Here is a 21,425-nt window from a genome sequence, read left to right as displayed (position 1 = left end):
CCACTGGCACTGTCGGGGATTCAGCTTTTTACTAAAGAAACCCAGGGGTTGCCAAGCATCATCGACTTTCTGCTGAATGCAGGCACCAACGTGAGAACTGGAAGCGTCGGTGAAAAGCCCTAGTTCAGCGTTAGGCAAAGGGTGTGCCAACAGAGCTGCAGATGACAAGCTATCTTTACAGGCATTAAAGCATTCTTCGAGCTCAGGTGTCCAAGTTATCGGTGTGATACCTTTACCTTGGGTGGCCACGATCGCGTTGACTAGCGGTGCTTGTAACTTGGCCGCATTGCGCAGAAATCGGCGATAATAATTAACCATCCCAATGAAACGACGGAGTCCTTGTACAGTCTGTGGTAGAGGAAAATCTTTTAGAGCTTGAATGCGCTCTGATGGTGGTTGTGTTCCGTCGGCGGATATTCTGTTTCCGAGAAAAGTAACTTCAGGAGCACCAAACACACATTTTGCTGGATTTATAACGATTCCGTAATCTTCAAATCGCTTGAAAAGAGTACGAAGGTGTGCAACATGTTGAAGAGCACCACAGGAATACACTAATATGTCGTCAACGTACGCAAAGCAAAAATCGAGACCTTGGACAACTTCGTCTATAAATCTTTGAAACGTTTGGCCTGCGTTGCGCAGACCAAAAGTAATGTAATTAAATTCGTAGAGTCCGAAGGGTGTTATGATGATAATATGCCTTAACGAGGTCGATTGTACTAAATATACTACACCCAGATATGTTATGGCCAACGTCACCGATATGGCGAACTGGGTACCTGTCGGGTATGGTACGTGAATTCAACGCACGATAATCGCCGCAGGGTCGCCAGGTGCCGTCGCGCTTAGGGACCATATGAGGTGGAGAAGACCACGAACTTTTCGAAGGTCTGGCTGTCCCGCACTGTACCATATTATCAAAAACCTTTTTGGCCTCTTGAAGTTTTTGAGGTGCCAGACGTCTAGGACGACAAGAGACTGGGGCGCCCTCAGTGGTTAGAATATAATGAACTGTGTTATGCTTCGGCTCACGAATAAGTCCTGGTGGCTTCGTAATGGATGGAAATTCCGCAAGAAGTGCACTAAATTGGGATGACGGAGCGCAGACAACTTTGACGCTGGTCTGGTCTAAAACAGCAACGGCAGCAACGCATGACAACCCGGTAATGCTATCGACGAGTCTCTTACTGGCACAATCTGGCAACAACCGATAGTGCGCCAGAAAATCGGAGCCGATGATGGCGGTGTTGACGTCAGCGATAATAAATCGCCATTGAAATGTGCGGCGTAGCCCCAAATTAAGCGCCATTTATATGTGACCAAATGTGCGTATCTCACTACCATTGGCAGCCGCTAACGTATAGTTTGAACGTACCGGCTTATTTGCTAACCACTGGTATGGGTAACAGGAGAGGTCGGAGCCTGTGTCTATTAAAAAACGGCGCTTGGTTGCGCTTTCGGTGACAAATAATCGGCGACTCTCCTTTAAGCAGTCAGACGTCGCCATCATTGACTGCTTTTATCGTTTTCCGAAGGTGGCGGCGGCGTCCAGGTACATGGTTGAATACACTTAACAGCTTTAGTATTAAATTTCCTATGGTAAAAGCACATTTGAAGCTTACCAGGCGTTTGTGAGCGTCGTCGCTGGTTTGAGAAATCCCGGGTCCTATTTCTACCGCGCTCTGCAGTAAGCACAGCAAGCAGACGCGTGACCTCATCCAGACGCCGTGTGATATCTTCTAACGAAGGGGGTGAGACGGCAGACGTGCTTGCTGAGAAAGCAGCAGATGAATGAGGTGCGACCATACCAGGCGAAACTTCCAAAATTTTGTCCGCTAGCTCAGCGACTTTGTCCAGCGAGAGTTCTGATTGGGCGGCCAAAATTGCTTGGAGATGTTGTGGGAGGCGACGCATCCATAGCTGGCGAAGTAAATTTTCATCAGTGAGGGTGTTTCCTGCCAATGATCTAAGATGACGTAAAAACTGCGAAGGATGGCGGTCACCCAACTCAACATCACTGACAATGACTGACCATGGCTAGTAGGTGAGCTCACGGGGCTCAAACCTGACGACGATGCTAACACGAACCCTAGCAAGAGCCGTGCTTCGCAGAATCTACCACCGGATCGGAAACGCGACCCACTGAGAAGATCCGGCGAGAAACTCAGTGGGCTGTGTTGAGAGTTAATTTACTCTTCGAGCCCTTCGTCGCAAGCGACGGGTTCGACGAGAACGGTGACCGGTGCTTGAAGTACCTAAAAGCACCGTTAGTGGATCGGGAGGATCCGAGATGACATGTTTTGGGCGACGTCGACTGCTTTCCATTCTGTCCGCAGGATCGGGAATGTAGTTACCGGCGGCCACGATGAGAGGGTTCTTGTGTCGTGCCGCTTTATCGAAGTGGAAAAAACACTGAATATTATTGTTGTTTATATTAGGTACCATAAAATGGGGTGATTAGGGATCGAGAGGTGAATGGGAAAAAAAAACCATTTTTTGTACTGTAATAGTAGAATGTTGAAAGTTTACAAAACAACTGAATATGCATGATAATAGCTGCTAACTTATAAAAATCGCGTTTCAAATTAACTTCTTGTGGTGGTAATTATTTTAGTGCTAGAAACTTTGCTCTCTTTTATTTATTTGATAATAATAGAAGACGACTGTGATTTATAAACGTTATTTAGTTTTTGAACCATCATATATATTAAAGGTAAGTATCAGTTGTTATTGGTGTTAAAGTATTTGATAAAATAAAAATACATGTAAAAACGGTTGTTTTTGGGGATATTGGGGACGTCTCAGGTACAAATAACAATGAAAAAGGGGTCAATTGGGATGAGAATAAGTGAAATGGAAACGACTTAAATATAAATAGGTACAGGTTTGTAGGGTTGTCTATGTACTATGTAGTTATAAAAATATTTTTTATATTTGTTGGTAAGTATTTAGTTTATTCATGATGTTTTTGTCTAAAACTTTTATTCAAGCAAATTTCTCTGTTAACACTAATTTCGTCCCCAATAACCACAATTTCTGGGTAAATAGGGATACCACCTATTTTTGCTTTTTTTGCTTAAACTGGAATGCTAATTGCATAGCTTTAAATTGGATAACAAAAATACCCTCAAGGCTCAGTCATTTTGATCCTGATATAGCATTTCAAACATCAACAACAACCAAAAAAATGTTCATCAAGTTGGAATTTGTCCATAATTATCCCATTTTACCGGTATTTAAAATGAGACTTTTTGGCGGGAACGCCAGAAGTGGAGTTGTGTGATTTGTTTTATTTTGTCTATGTAGTCTTTCTTCAGGTTTAAATGCGTAATAAGGGTGGTTTATTAACTGTTTAATAACTGTAAAAGTGCACAAATGTGGGAAAATGAAACAAAGCTGCTGGACGTAGCTTCTCGGGATCCTCCAAAATGTATACTAAAAAATCTCAGTAAATGACCACCATATTACTGAGATTATATTTCATCCCATATTATCTCATCTCATTTTGTTTAATTCCATTGCAGTTGATTAATTTCTCAAATTATCGTCTTCATTTCATTTCATTTCATTTCACTCCATATTATCATTTTTCATAAAAAGAAGAATATAAATTCAAATAAGACATGACTTAAAGATCTTAGTTACCAGGTCATAAAATTTCTTTAAAAAAATTTTGTGAATGTAGACTTTTTGGCAGGAACGTGAGAAGTGAAGTTGTGTGATTTGTTTTATTTTGTCTATTTAGTGTTTCTTCGCGTTTAAATGTGTAATAACGGGGGTTTATTAACTGTTTAATATCTGTGAAAGTGCACAAATGTTGGAAAATGAAAAAAAGCCGCTGGACGTAACTTCTCGGGATCCTCCAAACAGCCACTGAAAAAATCTCGGTGAAAGACCACCATTTTACTGAGATTGTATTTCATCTCATATCATCTCATTTCATTTAATTTCATCTCAGTAGACTAATGTCTTTAATTAATCATCTTCATTTCATTTCACTTCATATTGTTTTTCATAAAAATATGGATACTTGAAATTAAAATAAGACTTGACCTAAAGATCTTAGTTACCAGGTCATAAATTCCCTTAAAAAAATTGTAGCGGCATAGATTAAACACAATCGTATTTATTTGAGACTTTTAAGAGTAGCGGAATACCTATATTATGTAGTTATGTAGGTACCTACCTGCCTACTGCGAAGAGTTCAGTGTTTTCATTTTCTGCGCCCGGTTTCTCTTCCAAAATCAACGTTCAGTGTTTAATTACTTTTTGTTAGGATATATACTGCTCTTGTAATCGTTTTTTAGAAATGGCGTTAACTAATGTGCTTTTGTTGAGCCAAATAGCGGGGTATTTGATGGGCCTCATACTGTCGCTTTGTGTTATTGTTCCAATGAGTATGCACCAGGACGAATTCAGGTAAGTGCTTATTAAGCACTTATCTTTAATAAAACTAAAATTTTACCCTTTGACCTACTAGGTACTTAGTGTCAATGACTTGCTTAATTTTGTTGTTTACAATTTAGTATATTTTTTACTGAAAACCTCGTATCCAAAAAGGTGTACCGTAAAATAAAGATAAACATGGTAAACTCTTGCATTAATTATGGTAACTATAATTTACCTAGTTCATGGGGGAAAATTTTGTTGTTTTCAATTTCTTCCAACAACCACCTAAATAAACATTATATCTATATATCTTTAAAATATGGATACAAAGTAGAAATAAGCTATAGCCACAATGTTTAGAAAAAATACAACCATTGTCTAAACAGAATTAAGAACTTTACAGAATTTCAGAGTTAATAGTAGTTGTGATTCATGTGGTGGGCAGTGTTGGAGTTTGTATATAAATGTAATGGCAGGCAACACTTGACACATGATTACAGATTTCGAATATTAGAATTATTTTAAATGTTTAAAAAACAGATGATTGTATTCTCGTAAGGAAATGTCAATACTTCTCAGCTAGACACTGCAAGAGAAACATGTAATAGTTTTATAAAAAATATAAAGATAATAATTGTATAATGGTGTAAAAGTGTTCAAGCTATCTGCAATATAATTATAATGAAGCAGTTGTGTTTTTAAATAGCCCCTCATCACCTACAGAACCCAATCCCCTCAAATGTAACCGTCCAACAGGCAGAATAAAACTATCATAAAACAGATAAAACCATATCATTTATAAATCAGAGAGCTCCATGTGATGAATAAAAGCAGTGTCTGAGTCACATGGGGTTGAAGGCATTAAGTTGTGATGTACATGAGCCTGTCTTTTCACCTAGAGCAATAAAAAGAAAATTAAATCTTATAAAAACTCTTCTAAACCAGTGGGAATTGCTTGCTGTTCTCAAAAGGTGTATGGCAAGAGGATGGACAACTGCTAGTTTCATGGGCCTCTAGATTCTACTGCAACTATGTTATTCTAGTAGGAATTGTCATGTTCCTTGTGTGCTGCGTTCAGATATACAGGTAAGATATTATAATTTTTTTGTGCTTTTCATAAACATAAAATAATATTAAGAAATCTCTCAAAAAGTTGTGGTTTTTTTTATTTTTTTTATTGCCTTTGTAGGTAGACGGGCATACGGCCCACCTGATGGTGAGTGGTTACCGTCGCCCATTGTCTTCAGCAATGCCAGGGGCAGAGCCAAGCCGCTGCCTACAAAGCTGTGGCTTGTGACTCCCATGTACCTAATAATGTCAGTTACCTTTAATGTGATGTACCTTTGTAATTAGTCAATATTTTTCTAGACTCTCAATGTTGGTGTACAAAGGGGAGGATAGCTCATTTCTGTCGGCATTTTTGGAGGCTGTTGGATGTACTGTGCTCTGCGGGCTTGGAGTCTCTGCTGCCCTGATGGTTACTCTTGGTTTTATGACTTGGTGTGATAACATCATTGAACGGTTTCCTAGGTGAGAACTGATGAGGTAATGAAGTAAAGTGATTTAAATTTGATGGTCTGATGTTTTTGGTAATAAATCTCAAGTTGTATTGCATGAAATTTGTGATTGTTAATGCTTTTGTTCTATGTTAATGTAGATACAGTCAAATCTAGATTGTCAGGTCCTACATACTCCGCGCGCCCCCTAGCCACAAGAACCTCGTTCACTGCAAAGAAGGACCCCTATGTCATGGTGCCACAATTCCAATGAGTATCCCTGCAACCTTCCACGAGTATCAGGATACTTGGGGCTGATGTCCAGTTTCGGAGTAATTTGGAGGGCCAAGTTGGCGTCCAAAATTTCGGGGAGTCTTCAACAGAGCAAATCGGTACTTCACGACTGGACAGTTATTCTTGCTTTACAAAGTACAAGTCTAGCCATGTGTGGAGTACTGTTCCCACCTCTGGGCTGGGGCTCCCAAATACCAGCCACTTCCACTTGACTCCATACAGAAGAGGGCTGTACGGATTGTCGATAATACCGTTCTCACAGATAGTTTGTAACCTCTGGGTCTGCGGAGGGACTTTGCTTCACTCTGTATTTTGTACCGTATGTTCCATGGGGAGTGCTCTGAGGAATTGTTTGAGATGATTCCATCATCTCGTTTTACTATGGAACCGCCCGCCACTGCAATAGAGTTCACCCATACTACCTGGAGCCACTGCGTTCATCTATAGTGCGTTTCCAGTGATCTTTTTTGCCACATAACATCCGGCTTTGGAATGAGCTCCCCTTCACGGTGTTTCCCGAGCCCTATGACTTGCCCTTCTTCAAACAAGGCTTCTGTAGAGTACTCAATGGTAGGCAGCGCCTTGGCTCTGCCCCTGGCATTCCTGAAGTCCATGGGCGACGGTAACCACTCACCATCAGGTGGGCCGTATGCTTGTCTGCCTACAAGGGCAATAAAAAAAAGAAGTTCGGCCCTGACCCGAAAAAAAAAGCAATCAAATTAGATAAACTCTTCACATATGTTGTGTGAAGCTAATAATACTATAAAATGTATAGAGATGTCATCCACACAAACCAAGATGTATTTTCCATTGCATTGGAATAATAATTATCATGCCCTTTAAATTGTTTCACAAAATTATTGCCCAACTCAGTGGTGCAGTATTTAGAGGCCCATGACTTTTGCACCAAGAGTTGTGGGTTTGATTCCTACAGCGGGCAAATAATTGTTTGATGAACAGGTCTCTTTGCTCTTTGTTCCGATGTTTAATATACATACTTCATATGCATTACGACTATGTATGCTTGTCTCTAATTTCCATGACGGGAATCCTAGTCTGGGGTCATGTTATCTGACTATTTACTGTTATTATTATTAAATTGTTTTGAAACAGAAACATGCAGTCTATAAATAAGTGTTGTGTAAATAACCTTACATAGACAATATAAACTACCACTTACACATAAACTTAGAATATACATAACATAATAATACATTCTTTACACACAAAATAGTCTCAATTTAGGAGTGAACATTTTTGGAAAATTGCCCTTATATTATACCCACTCTAGGACCATTTTCATTTTGAATTTTTTATTTTTAGTTGTGAAGATGCCACTGGTCAAGACATAGATACAAAAGATAAAATTTCAACTGTTGGTTTTTATATGGAGATTGGAACAGCACAGGTAAAGTTTTAAATTTTATGCATATTTGGGTCACCTGTCAATGTAGGAACCACAATAAAAAACAAGTTATTTTTAAATACATATTATGTAGTTATAAAAAATGAAGACAGTGGAGAATTTAGAAGCGAAACAATCTGGGGATGTGAACTGTGATCAGAACTGATAAATAGAGTCCAACTTAGTGTAGTTTATTAATGATATATACACGCGAGCAAAAGTTTGGAATCACTTACTTGAAATTGGTTCCGCGCGATCTTGCTTACTAAATAAATTTTTAAGTAACATAAAAATTACATAATTTTAAAGGTTCAACTGTCAACTTTAAATTGATACCAAATTCATTTAAATCGAGCCAGTAGTTAAGGAGCTATCCCGGATTACGTGAAAGAGGTAGGAAAACAAGGAAATATGGAAAAATATTGAATGAACAGAACAACAAAAATTAATAAGTAAAAAAAAATATTTAGCCTTAAAATTAAATATCAGTACTTTGTGTTCCCTTCCCTTGCCCTAATAACTGCTCGAAGACGATTCTTCATAGACATGATCAGCTTCTGAATTGATTCTTGTGGGATACCTTTCCACTCGTAAATCAACGCCGATTTCAGCTCATTCAGACATGAAGGAGCAGGATTTCTGGAACGAAACTTCCTCTTCGGTTCATTCCACACGTGCTCAATGGGATTCAAGTCAGGGCTGAGCGCTGGCCAGTCCAATGTGGCGATACCGACTTCTTCGAGGTATACAGTTGTTACACGGGCAGTGTGACAACGAGCGTTATCGTGCATAAGGAGGAAGTGATCACCGATATATCCAGCATAGGTAAGGACATGTTCCAGCAGAATATTGGAAATGTACCGGTCCGAAGTTAGACCACCTCCTCGTCCCCCGCCAGGCACGAAAACAAGCTCGGTTTTACCATCGAAGGAAATGCCGGCCCACATCATACAATGGCGCCCCCATTAGCCACTGTTTCAACAAAACAGCACTGCGAAAATTGCTCCCCAGGTCGCGTGTAGACCCGACCTCTTCGGTCGCTACCGTACAAATGCATCCTGCTCTCGTCGGAGAACAGGACTTGCCTCTATTGCTCAACCTCCCAATCAAGATGGGTGCGAGAAAATTGAAGGAGTGCTTGTCGGTGAGCTACCGTGAGTTTCGAGCCTGTGGGAGGCCTTTTTGGAGTCAGGTTCGCTAGCTTGAGTCGTCAACAAAGTGTCCACTCGCTGGCTGCTACCCCACGAATATCTCGGAGCTCCTGTTGGACGTCGACACCATGTAAATGCCGATTTCGGAGAGAGGTTGACACGATAAAACGGTCATCCCTCTCCGATGTGCACCGGCGCCGTCCAGATCTTGGTCTCGAGATAAAGCCACCAGTCTCCTGAAAGCGCTTGTAAACTTTCGAAACACAGGACTGGCTTATGTGGAGCCAACGAGCGACAACCCGCTGGCTGAGCCCTTCTTGCAATAGGTCTACGATTTGTGCTGCTTCTGTAGGTGTTGTCTCCATTGTCGTACAAAGTAAAGGATCAAAATTAGCGGAGATGTGTACCGGTCAACGTGTGAAAGTCAACTGATAAAGAAAATCCGATAACAGGTGCTTTTATAGGGGTCAATAAGTCGCAACTCGCGACGTATCAAGCAATTGAAACACGTCTTTTTCGTTATTCCTTCACTTAATCCGGGATAGCTTCTTAAATACTGGCTTGATTTTAATGAATTTAGTATCAGTTTAAAGTTAAGAATTGAACCTTTAAAACGATGTCATTTTTATGGTTATTAAAAAAAAAATTAGTACACGAGATCGCGCGGAACTAATTTCAAGTAAGTGATTCCAAATTTTTGCTCGCGAGTGTAGATACACTAGTGCCAGATACTGTGAGAAAGAAATGATATAAATTGTAACATGATATTAGGGTTTTGATTGTGAAAACCGTTAATAAATCTGTCATACGTTTATCTGGAATTCCAGTTTGAAATTATATTTTTAACAAATCTATATTATAACAATTTTATAAACATTATAACTTTATACATATTATGAGTAGTAATGCCAATAAGCTAACTGACAAAAACACACCATATATTTATTTTCGTTTTTAATACAGTTTGGTGCATGGGCAGCATTCGCGACATGGGTGGGTCTGGCTGTATTTTCAACACTGAAAGTGTGTCGCTACCACCAGCTGCAGAACATCCAGGTCTCGATGTACCGGGAGCGACAGAGGCTTGTGAATGAGAACGACTCGCAGCCAAGCTCTGATGGACGTTCTACTCCTCCACAACAATGAACTGTGATAGTCAACGATTTTCTAACATATTGAGATTATTTTAAAGTAACAATTGTGGTGGGTAGTCATCACACAACACAAGATATTTGACAGACGCCTGAATCTCGCTTACGAAATTTTCAAGATAAGCTCGCACATATAGAAGTTCCGAACAACAACATTCAGACCGTCGGTCTACCGAGCAATATCACCCGCTCTGTGGAAGATCTTTCTTTTGTCGTATACCCTCCACACCATAACTCTGGCAGACTGCTTTGACCATGAACTTCGATCCCCGTGTGCAAAAGAACGTTCAAGTCTTCAGACCTTTTTGATCTAATTTGATTCCAGCCAGTGACCTGAGAGCCAGTCGAGGAGGAATCAGCGAACAAACTCACGTGGAATATCAGTTTTAATGTATTATTGTATACTTGTTAATTGATGAGCTAATGATCATGTAATGAGCGACGGTGCCCTCTTACTATCAGGCAGGTTGTATGCTGGTTTGAATTTTGAGCCAAAATAAACCTATTTTAAACCAAATCTTGAATGTAATAAATAAATTACTTATAGTTGTAAGGTCGTGCCCTTCAGCTCGCTTGACTGATGCGAGACACATTGTGATTTTAAATATAAACATTATTTGTAGATGTTATGTATCTTTTAATATAAATTTTGTTCTTTAAAGTAGAGATGAAACGGATATCCGATATCCGGTCTATCCGGCCGAATACCGGATAGTAAAATAGTATACGGCTGGATTTCGGATAGTAAAATTTAAGTAAACCTCATGGTTATACAAAAGGCAAATAATACCACAACAGGTTATGGACAACTTATATTTTTATAATCGCACGTTAAAAGAGATTGTTTGATTAGTTTGTTTAATACTCAAAATGAACAAGTGGCAAATTGTGGTGAATGAATACCAAAGCGTCGTCGTACCGAGTCGTCGCGATCTCACGAGCGACAACACCCGAACGCGCTCGAATATTTCCGAAAGGGCCGAACATCCGGCGCTCCGGCCTCGCAGCCTGCCGAATATCCGGTATCCGGCCAAACCACTATCCGTTTCATCTCTACTTTAAAGCGTGTAAATAAGTCTGGTTAAACTGAAAAATATTATTATTATGTAAATTATAAATAAATTATTTAATATGATGTTGTTTTTTTGTATTTTAACATAATTAGTCAACGCTACGTCCGTGTGTCGCCGTGATTACTTGTTCAGTCCAATTAGCCTTTGCTGCTTTCACTTAACTTTTTTTTATGTACCAAATTGCAGATAATTAAGGAATGAATTTACTCGTCAGAGGCTTAAAGACATATTTACATTAAAATATTTACCGTTTGATTTAACAAAATTTATTAACTAAAATAAATAAGATAATCTTTGAAAATAAACCATAACGTAACATAAATTCCTTTGTTTTCTTAAATTAGTTTTATCTTGAATATTAAATCCAGTTATGTCCATAGGTAATTTGTTTGTTAAAAATTATTAGTAGCCGCCTGTCTTGTGCTAATGATACTATCACAGGTCACTTCACAAGCGGAACCAACTGATATTCAGTTCATATTTTTAAGCGTAGCCGATTACAGCTACGGCGAAACCTTTACTATTTGCAGCGACCAAACCCTTCATAGACAACGCCGGGGGCCTCCGTCAGCGAAGCTAATGTAGCTGGCATGATAACATTTAATCATAATTTCTTTTAATGATGGATTACCTTTTTTTATTGTTTAGATGGGTGGACGAGATCACAGCCCACCTGGTGTTAAATGGTTACAGGAGCCCATAGACATTTACAACGCAAATGCGCCACACACCTTGAGATATAAGTTCTAAGGTCTCAGTATAGGTACAACGCCTGTCCCACCCTTCATGTCGAAACGCATTACTGCTTCACGACAGAAATAGGCGAAGTGGTGGTACCTACCCGTGCGGAACCACGCGAGGTCCTACCACCAGTAATTACGCAAATTATAATTTTGCTGGTTTCATTTTTATTACACGATGTTATTCCTTCACCGTGGAAGTCAATCGTGAACATTTGTTAAGTACGTATTTCATTAGAAAAATTGGTACCCGCCTGCGGGATTCGAACACTGATGCATCGCTGTTGCAAGATGCTGATTATGTATAATTGAGAGACTAAATCCAGAACCGGCGGATGACGATGCATGTCCCGACCGCTATGACATGCATTTCACCCACCGAGGTCTGCGGAGTGTGCTTGTATGTGCCCCCTACATTGATCACGTCCACGCAAGACGGTGCCTACAAGGCAATTAAAAACAACAAAGTTGGATCTCCAGTTTCACGGTGCGTAGGAACATTCGCGTTGTACTTTGACTGGTGGGCTGCGAGTTCATCTGCTCATCAGTAGCAACTAAGAACCTGTCTTAAACCTCTAATCCTTATAAAGTATTTTTTCTAAGTAAGATAAGTTTCCTATAGCCTAGGTCCGGAAAACTTCGTCGGCAATAAACTACAATGTCGTATAAAATAAAGCAACGCATCATCATTCTCCTGCCCTTCTCCCAGTCACCTGGGGTCGGCACAACATCTTTTCTCCTTCCATATCTTCCTCCTCTATCGTATACAATTTCTTCGCTCACTCGCCTCTTACACAAATCCGTATTTTACGCATCCATCAATTTTTTCCTAGGTTAACCTCTTCTCTAAACATGCAGCAACATCAGAACGATTAAAATAAAACAACGCATGACAGTAATCACTCCAAATATATTGTATAACGGGCCGCGTACACTGTACCATGTGACGCGTCTTTTAATGCTCAAGATACAATCTTTAATTTCTATCACTATGATATAAGCTGAAATATCAAAGCAACATGCTAAACGTTTGCTTAAACTATACATTCTAGTTCGTTGAAGGATGTTCGCCGCACCCACTCCGTTGGAATGTATCTCTTAACTTTATACACGATTATAAAAAGCAATTTACTTAAAAAATATGAGAAAAATCTTAGAAGTAATTTACTTAAAAAAATATGAAAAAGATCTTAGAAACAATTTACTTAAAAAATATGAGAAAAATCTTATATTAGTTTCCATTGTTTTACACACCGTACAGCCGTCTGAGTGACGTCATCGCATTGCAAACCAATACCTGTCTCACCTTATCCTATTCTGTAAAGGTCAAGACAAAACTTCCCTTTGTAACCTTAGAGTGCCACAGACAAGTCCACGGTTAACAAAAAAAAAAAACCAAGCAAAGGGAGATTCATAAAGTTTAGTTGTTTTTTAATAATATTATTTTCACGATGAATTGATGCACTATTTTATTAGTACACATTATTTTAACAGGGTCAATTCAAACGCAAATGGGATTTAAGGTCATGGATAGTTCATAACGAGCTAAGAGAATACCTGCAGAGGGTAACTGCTTCGACAGTGCCGACACAAGCAGGACATAATCTGGCTTAAGCCCTCGCTGGAGACCAACTTTGACAAATGAACTTAATTTATGAGCAAGTCCGCGCATCTTGCGACGAGAGCTGGGGAGGTGGACTGGAGCGGGGCCGTCCAAGCTCGATATGTTAACGGGCCAAAAATATTAGGGCGCCAACTAAGTGGCGGGTCATAATAAACTAAATGTAATATTATCAGTCTTGAAAAAAACAGTCTTGATTTGGACAGCCCTACAAATTGTGGAATAGGCTCGTTTGGCTCAATCCGTCCAGACTGCGAAGTCCCGCAGCCGGAAGGGGGGAGCCACTGTAGCGGTTAATGTATTGCAAATTTTACACAACATGTGTCTATTGCGAAGTTTTTAAATAAACCTACCGACCATTTTGTGCCCATGTTAGAAAAACAAAGGATTAATTAACCATCTAAATACTCTAACTTTAATACTAAATTTAATTTTATGGCTTAGACATAAGGTATAATTCGAAGTAGTCTTGTTTTCCTATAGAGATAAACTTAATATATACAGTACGGCAATGAGTAAATACAAGTAGTAGGTACAGAAGCGTGGTATAGTAGCAACGGTACGCTCATTGTCTTCGGCAGACCAGGATTTCTCAGAGATTGAAACTTGACGTAAAGTTGTCAGCCCTGGGACCAGACCCAGCAGCCCCGCGGGCCGGCCGGAAGGTATCACTTATTTCACGACGGTCATTTTTCCTTTGTTTTTTAATTAGCTTTTAATTGGATTTGCATAGGAATTACAACGTAAAGTTTGAGAAACTCTGGACTGTCGCAGCGCGCAGGCGGCTACAATTAATCACAACAATTAGAGTTAACGAAACAATCTAAATACAATATCGCGGGGCCCTCACGCGGCGGCGTGCTTGTTGCGCAGGTGCACCCGCAGGTAGCGGGGCTGCGCGAAGGTGGCGTCGCAGCGCGGGCAGCGCAGGCGGCGCGCGGCGTGCGTGTGGCGGTGCCGCTGCAGGGCATCACGCGGCGGCGTGCTTGTTGCGCAGGTGCACCCGCAGGTAGCGGGGCTGCGCGAAGGTGGCGTCGCAGCGCGGGCAGCGCAGGCGGCGCGCGGCGTGCGTGTGGCGGTGCCGCTGCAGGGCATCACGCGGCGGCGTGCTTGTTGCGCAGGTGCACCCGCAGGTAGCGGGGCTGCGCGAAGGTGGCGTCGCAGCGCGGGCAGCGCAGGCGGCGCGCGGCGTGCGTGTGGCGGCGCCGCTGCAGGGCATCACGCGGCGGCGTGCTTGTTGCGCAGGTGCACCCGCAGGTAGCGGGGCTGCGCGAAGGTGGCGTCGCAGCGCGGGCAGCGCAGGCGGCGCGCGGCGTGCGTGTGGCGGCGCCGCTGCAGGGCATCACGCGGCGGCGTGCTTGTTGCGCAGGTGCACCCGCAGGTAGCGGGGCTGCGCGAAGGTGGCGTCGCAGCGCGGGCAGCGCAGGCGGCGCGCGGCGTGCGTGTGGCGGCGCCGCTGCAGGGCATCACGCGGCGGCGTGCTTGTTGCGCAGGTGCACCCGCAGGTAGCGGGGCTGCGCGAAGGTGGCGTCGCAGCGCGGGCAGCGCAGGCGGCGCGCGGCGTGCGTGTGGCGGCGCCGCTGCAGGGCATCACGCGGCGGCGTGCTTGTTGCGCAGGTGCACCCGCAGGTAGCGGGGCTGCGCGAAGGTGGCGTCGCAGCGCGGGCAGCGCAGGCGGCGCGCGGCGTGCGTGTGGCGGTGCCGCTGCAGGGCATCACGCGGCGGCGTGCTTGTTGCGCAGGTGCACCCGCAGGTAGCGGGGCTGCGCGAAGGTGGCGTCGCAGCGCGGGCAGCGCAGGCGGCGCGCGGCGTGCGTGTGGCGGCGCCGCTGCAGGGCATCACGCGGCGGCGTGCTTGTTGCGCAGGTGCACCCGCAGGTAGCGGGGCTGCGCGAAGGTGGCGTCGCAGCGCGGGCAGCGCAGGCGGCGCGCGGCGTGCGTGTGGCGGTGCCGCTGCAGGTCGGCGCGCGCGCGGAAGGCGCGGGGACACAGCTCGCAGGCGTGCGAGCGCGCGGGCGCGTGGCGGCGCTGGTGGCGCTGCAGCTGCGTCCGCCAGCGGAAGGCCGCGCCGCACGTCGCGCAGTGGTGCCGCCGCGTGCCGCCGTGCGTCTGCGCGTGGATGTAGAGGCCGGCCCGCGAGCCGAACCGCTTGCCGCACAGCTGGCAGGCGTGGCGCCGCTCGCCCGAGTGCACGGCGCCGTGCTCCCGCAGCGCCGCGCGCGTGGTGAACTTCTTGTCGCAGTGCGGGCACGGGTGCGCGCGCTCGGCTCCGTGCGCGTGCTTCACGTGGTAGAAGTAGCTGGAGGCGGCGCGGTACGTCTTGCCGCACACGGGACAGGCGCGGGCCGGGCGCTCCGGGGGCACGGTCTGGGGCTTCGCAGGTGCCTCCCGTTCGTCTTCGAGAGCACGCGGCACCTCGTCCGGCTCGGAGCGATCGTCGTCGCTGTGTTCGAAGAAACCTCCGGGATCGGCGGCCGACTCCGCTTGGAGGAGTTCGGGTTCCGGCTCTTCGACGAGACCGTGGTCAGCAGCGCTGGGGGGGCGGGGCTCGGGCTCCTCGCTGACGTCTCGTTTAATGCGTGCGAGCAGGGCGGCCTCGCGCCGCACCGCCTCCTGCCGCGCGGCCTCCCTGCGGGCGCGCTCCTCCTGGGCCTGGCGCGCGTACAGCATGGCGTGGGACGACATGTGCGGGATGAAGATCTCGCGGTCGACGTAGCTGTCGCAGTCTTCGCAGTGGAAGATTCGTTCGGCGTGCTCGGAGACCACGTGGCCCCTGTACTGGGTCTGCGGACAGTGCTCGCCGCAGTACACACAGCAGATGATCCGCTCGAGAGAGGCGGAGGCTTCAGGGAGATCCATCGGCTGGGCGAAGTCCGGGGCTTCCGCCGACCTGCAACATAGCCAGCTCGATCATGATGACTGTGAATGTAGGTTGCTAGGGTCGTCGGTCACGCGTCGGGCGCGGCGCAGCGCTTGCGGTGGCCGTTGAGCTGTCCGCGCAGTCGGAAGGCTCTCCCGCAGCGGCACACGTGCGCCCTCTCCCCGGTGTGCACGCTCACGTGCGCCTGCAGCTCCACCTTCCTCTTGAACGTGGCGCTGCACTCCAGACACTTGTGTTTGCAGACATCGTGCGTCTTCCTGTGCATCCGCAGCGCGGCGCCGTACTTGGACGCCTTCCCGCACACGTCGCACACGTACTCCCGGCGCTCGGAGTGCGACTTCACGTGATCCTCGAGATGACTCTTTCTGGAGAATGTCTTGGAGCAGACGTGGCAGGCGTGGGGGCGGCGCTGGACGTGCAGCGCGCGCACGTGGCGGGCGAAGTTCCCGCCGTGCGCGAACCCGAGGCCGCAGGACGGACAGCGGTAGCGGCGCCGCGCCCCGGGGCCCGCGCCCTCGACCTCCCCCTCGTCTCTTGTCGCAGCCCGCGCGACCGATCCTTCGTTTGTTCTGAAACGGCGAAGGGAAGTTTCGGGGCGTTTAATGAAAACCACAAATCGCAGCCGAGTCGTATATTCGAGACGAACTAAAAACGAACATAAAGTCGCGGGTCCGCGGCGTCCGTCGGATGTTGTTTCCTCACGTGGGTCCGGAGCGCCCGGCGCTGCGCGAAGGCGGCCCCGCAGTTCTGGCAGCTGTGCGGGTTGGTCTCCAGGTGGGACAGCACGTGGCAGTTGAGCTCGTGTCGCTGCCGGAAGGTCTTGCCGCAGTGGACACAGGCGTGGGGTCGCTCGCCGGAGTGGTTGAGGCGGTGGCGGGTCATGTTGGAGCGCAGCTTGAAGCGCTTGCCGCAGTCGGGGCAGCGGTGGGGCGCGGCCGCGGCGTGCGACTTGAGGTGCACGTGCAGGGAGCCGCTCTGCGTGAAGCGCTTGGGGCAGGCGGGGCAGGCGTAGGGGCGCTCGCCGGTGTGCGTGCGCAGGTGCTGCTTGAGGTTCTGCGCGGAGGCGAAGGCGCGGTGGCAGAGCGGGCAGGCGCGGGGGCGGCGGCGCTCGTGCGTGTGCGCGAGGTGGCGGCGGAGGCCGGGCGGCGCGCGGAACTGCTTGCCGCAGAGGTGGCACACGCAGGGCCGCTCGCCCGTGTGGATGCGCTTGTGGAACAGGTAGGTGTAGCGCGAGCTCAGGCTGCGGTCGCATATCGAGCACGCGTAGAGCGTCTTCCCGTCGACCTTCCGCCGCGCCAGGCTCAGCTCGGCGCGCGTCTCCTCGTCCATGCGGTTCCTGCGCATGTTCCGCTGGCTCAGGTCGTCGAACTGCTCCACGTCGCGCGCTCCGGGCGGGCCGGCCTCGGAGCTACACTCCTCGGTGTCCGCGGAGAGTTCTGAATCTTCTGAATCAGTGGAAGCGGGGCGGGCGGCCGCAGTTTCATGTTCCGAGACGAAGTGCTCCCTAAAGCTGACGAGCGCCCGGTAAAACGATTCGTAGAGTTCGGAAGACTTCCTCGAGGCGGCCACCGAGAGGGGCTCGTCCTCGTCGTCCGCCGGGTCGTCCGAGTACTTGTCCGCGTCTGAAGGTTCTTTGCTAAGTTCGGTATCGCGGGGGCGGAACTTAGGGCGGGGAGACAATCTGCAACAAATAACCCTCGTTACGTCACGTCTTGTGAGTGCTCACATGGTACACGAGGTGCGATCGCTTCCGGAACTTCTTCGAGCAGATTTGGCACTCGTATTTTCTGATATTTTGATGCATTTCCATATGGCGGTCGAGAGTGTTCTTAGCTCGGTAGGACTTCCCGCACTGTGGACACTGGTAGGGCCTGTGTCCGCTGTGCAGGCTGGCGTGGAGGTCGCGGGCGGCGCGGGTGGGGAAGGGCTCCCCGCAGCGGGGGCAGGGGTGCGGCATGAGGCCGCGGTGCGCGAGGCGGCGGTGCGCGCGGAGGGAGGCGGCGCTGCGGTAGGTGCGGGCGCACTGGTCGCAGCCGTGGGCCGCGCGCGGGTCGCTGTGGCTCTTCATGTGCACGAACATGTTGTATTTGTTGGAGAATGTTTTGTTGCACTCTGGACACACGGCCGGTATATATTTCTGGTTTTTTATGCTCTGTTCTACTTTAGTATTTTTACTGGCCTCACAATTGTTGTGCTGTTCGAAGATATGTTTCTGTAGGAGACCTGCACTGTCAGTTTTATATCCGCACGATCTACAAATGTTACTCTCTGCAGTACTGGTGTGTTCCTTCTGTAAATGTTTCCTAAGCTCTTTGTTATCTGTATACAATTCTTTGCAGCACATTACTCCATCTTTTTTTGGATTTTCTTTGTGGCTGTTCAAATGAAAAACAAGTCGTGATACAGAAGAGAAAATGCATTCACAATATGAGCAGTTATAATTTGGGAGAGGCTCCTTATCAGGGTTCACTGATTTGTCATCCTTGTCGCTGTCTCCTGAACTAAAAGCTAGGGATTCTTCAATAATTACATATTCTTTAATGAATGTTTCCAATTTATCTACATCAAAGCAATGAACAGTATTAAAATGCTCAGCTAATAGCTGCGATGACATTCTAGAATGTTGCTCATCACATTTCAGACATACAAACTCCATGTCCCCGTGAACAGCTATATTCAATTCACTCAAGTATTTATTCAATACCATTTTAAAGTTTTCATAAAACTCCATTTTTGAATCAGACCTGAAAACGTGTAGAAGTGCAACAATATTTCACAGCGAGTAGCTTAGAGTGTTTCTGAAATTATACTTACTTTTCTTGTTCTGCACTGATTTGTTGAATGAACTGCTGCTGTTTTTCGAATTCATCTGCTATGGGAGCCTAAAAGAATAAACATTTTAATATTTTAACTTTTAAGTGATAGAAAACAGCAATGAAATAAATTTTTTTCAATAGATTCAATATCAAACCCACAGTAACGTCAATGTCACTTGTACAGTCATGAATTCATATTAAATTACTAAAAGGACTTTTTTCAACATATATTTTTTTTCTTCGTATTCACCAGTTCAGCATTGGAAGCGGTTGCGTGAAACCATGCCAAATATAGTAGTCATTTCATGGCATTTTGGCATGGTTCTTACCTGAAGAACTTGGAAACGCTGCCTCAGAGCTTCATCTGCATGCACACAGATTTGCTTGAGTTCATGCCATGCTAGGACAGTGGTTGCACAGTGGTAGCACAGTACATGTGGCATGCCATCATCTGGTGATACCTGCAAACAAACTTTTACTAAGGGCCTGTTTCCTATACTCATTTGCTCTTGTTAGGGGATTTTATATTACCACATGAATTGGTACAACTGTTATAAAGCATAAAGTATTCCAATTTTAATGAGTAAAATAGCCATCATTACAATATAAATGATGCTTGAGATGGAGTTATATCAATGTTGTGAAGGAGGTTTGGAGACTGCTGACAGCAGTTAAGCCATTGTTATAAACAAGATAAAAATGTTTCTTTAAAAGCACCATGAACTAATTACAACACAAACATTTAATATTCAGTCATTATCACAATACCTAATCAAACTGCCACCAGATGCCAACTATACTCAAGGTGGCATGCTTAGTACTCATGTCGGATACAGGTAGCATAATGAACTATTAGTAAATGCAAGAGGTGATCAAAGTGGCCTCTGTCTTTTGATAAATAATTTGTATGTTAATAAAGTGAGATCTTTACCAGGTAAAAGTTTATTTACAAACCATTATTGGAAGATGTTTATTTATCAGTTCTGGCAAGTTTTTTTTTAAACCTTCTCCCTCAAATATGGGTATAAGATAATCTGCAGGCTGAGCACACGTTCTACATATGTTATCAAACTGTTTTAAATCTGAAATATAAATTTATTGATATCAAGATTTTATTTAAATTTAATAGATTGTTTGAATAGTCCACCTCTTCATTGGTGTTGAGGCAAGACAAGCCCACTGCCCACCCCATATGAAGTTGGTTACATTACTAGTGCTTATCTGTGATGATCAGCAAGCAAACTACTGTCTTTTTTTATTTTTTTGTTGCTTAGATGGGTGGACAAACTCACAACCCACCTGGTGTTAAGTGGTTACTGGAGCCCATAGACATCTACAATGTAATTGCGCTACCCATCTTGAGATATAAGTTCTAAGCTCTTAGTCTAGTTACAACGGCTGCCCCACCCTTCAAACCGAAACGCATTACTGCTTCACGGCAGAAATAGGCGGAGTGGTGGCACCTAAGCGTGCAGACTACCAAAATGCCATGCTTACTAGCAGAGTTTAAAGAATTTTATATTTTAAGTAGGTCACAACCAGTCAGGAATTAATGAGATATGACATGATTATGATTTTTCTTTTAAAGTACGTACACACTGTTTGACTATATTCATATAAGAACATGCAAGAACATTTTTAATTAAAAGTAATCAGAATGAATTTCTTCATTTGAAATTTCCAATTTTTTAAATATAATTAAATTATATTTTATTTATGGAATATTTTATATAATCTTTTTTTAATATTTATGTAGGTAGTTATTTTAATAAATTATGTTGTGGGGTAGTACAATGTCATTTTTGTTTTAAGGCTTAAGTAAATTATTGATGTACTGTTTTAATTTTAATTTTTTGTCTTGAATAGTGTTACAATTACTTAACATCTACAATTTTATATCCGGCACAATTTATGCAGGATGTTTGTAGAGTTGAAGTGACCGAACATTCAAAATTTTTTGCAAGATACCAAATCTAAGTGTGCTTACTTTATTGTTGAAATTATGAAAAACTATGTTTATTTCGTATGAGCGTGATTATCGGTTCATGCTGGGGCATGTTAAATGTTTAAGTGATTATTTATACCTCTGTCTATGGGAGATGCAGGTTTAGAGTTTGCTGGCTGATTGACAACATCTCCCGTGGCCATCTTTGCAGTCACACACTGCATCATTATATCTCAATTCACATTAATCACAATGAAAATTCATTCAAATTAACTAATTTCACTTGAAGACAAATCAGAAAGACTCAAACGTCTCGTCCAACTCGTCGCAAAAGCGAAAGCTCTCTAATATATTAAGTGTATAATCTATGGCGAAAGCGATTAGTACTCTTTTTTTTTAATTTTTATTGTCTGGTAACGATGCCTTTAAGCCAAGCAGTTTTCTTAAGGTATTTTATTACCTGG

General features: G+C 44.8%; 3 protein-coding genes across 5 annotated transcripts; 1 reads left to right on the top strand and 2 right to left on the bottom strand.

The window, feature by feature from the left end:
- Positions 1-4,127: 4,127 nt before the first annotated feature.
- On the top strand, positions 4,128-11,021 carry LOC114240811 (transmembrane protein 179). The gene is made up of 5 exons (XM_028171499.2): positions 4,128-4,419; positions 5,335-5,475; positions 5,758-5,919; positions 7,503-7,587; positions 9,699-11,021. Exons 1-5 carry the CDS (start codon positions 4,310-4,312, stop codon positions 9,879-9,881), a joined length of 681 nt encoding a protein of 226 aa, XP_028027300.2. The 5' UTR covers positions 4,128-4,309; the 3' UTR covers positions 9,882-11,021.
- A 1,571-nt stretch (positions 11,022-12,592) lies between these two features.
- On the bottom strand, positions 12,593-14,415 carry LOC149499810 (uncharacterized). The gene has a single exon (XM_089738588.1). It carries the CDS (start codon positions 14,413-14,415, stop codon positions 14,167-14,169), a length of 249 nt encoding a protein of 82 aa, XP_089594714.1. The 3' UTR covers positions 12,593-14,166.
- Positions 12,593-21,350, bottom strand: LOC114240809 (uncharacterized). Of its 3 annotated transcripts, none has more exons than XM_028171495.2 (5): positions 21,101-21,350; positions 19,971-20,098; positions 19,346-19,477; positions 19,015-19,082; positions 12,593-16,209 (listed from the first exon to the last, which is right to left on the bottom strand). In XM_028171495.2, exons 1-5 carry the CDS (start codon positions 21,186-21,188, stop codon positions 15,159-15,161), a joined length of 1,467 nt encoding a protein of 488 aa, XP_028027296.2. In that variant the 5' UTR covers positions 21,189-21,350; the 3' UTR covers positions 12,593-15,158. The 3 variants fall into 3 exon arrangements, with proteins under 3 accessions (XP_028027296.2, XP_028027298.2, XP_028027297.2); XM_028171497.2 differs by lacking the exon at positions 12,593-16,209 and adding an exon at positions 16,820-17,881; XM_028171496.2 differs by lacking the exon at positions 12,593-16,209 and adding an exon at positions 17,774-18,944.
- Between the last annotated feature and the right edge of the window lie 75 nt (positions 21,351-21,425).

The sequence above is a fragment of the Bombyx mandarina genome, chromosome 25 (assembly GCF_030267445.1).
Source record: "Bombyx mandarina strain Sakado chromosome 25, ASM3026744v2".
Classification (NCBI taxonomy): Eukaryota; Metazoa; Arthropoda; class Insecta; order Lepidoptera; family Bombycidae; genus Bombyx; species Bombyx mandarina.
The sequence above is the reverse complement of the archived record's forward strand: the minus strand, read 5'-3'. Positions and strand labels throughout refer to the sequence as shown.

Coding starts and splice junctions, on each gene's coding strand:
- LOC149499810 (XM_089738588.1), bottom strand. CDS start 14,415: ATGCCCTGCAGCGGCACCGCCACACGCACGCCGCGCGCCGCCTGCGCT.
- LOC114240809 (XM_028171495.2), bottom strand. CDS start 21,188: ATGATGCAGTGTGTGACTGCAAAGATGGCCACGGGAGATGTTGTCAAT. Junction 20,099..21,100: donor TGCATCTCCCATAGACAGAG/GTATAAATAATC, acceptor TTTATATTTCAG/ATTTAAAACAGTTTGATAAC. Junction 19,478..19,970: donor ATAAACATCTTCCAATAATG/GTTTGTAAATAA, acceptor GTTTGTTTGCAG/GTATCACCAGATGATGGCAT.
- LOC114240811 (XM_028171499.2), top strand. CDS start 4,310: ATGGCGTTAACTAATGTGCTTTTGTTGAGCCAAATAGCGGGGTATTTG. Junction 4,420..5,334: donor ATGCACCAGGACGAATTCAG/GTAAGTGCTTAT, acceptor CTTCTAAACCAG/TGGGAATTGCTTGCTGTTCT. Junction 7,588..9,698: donor TGGAGATTGGAACAGCACAG/GTAAAGTTTTAA, acceptor TTTTTAATACAG/TTTGGTGCATGGGCAGCATT.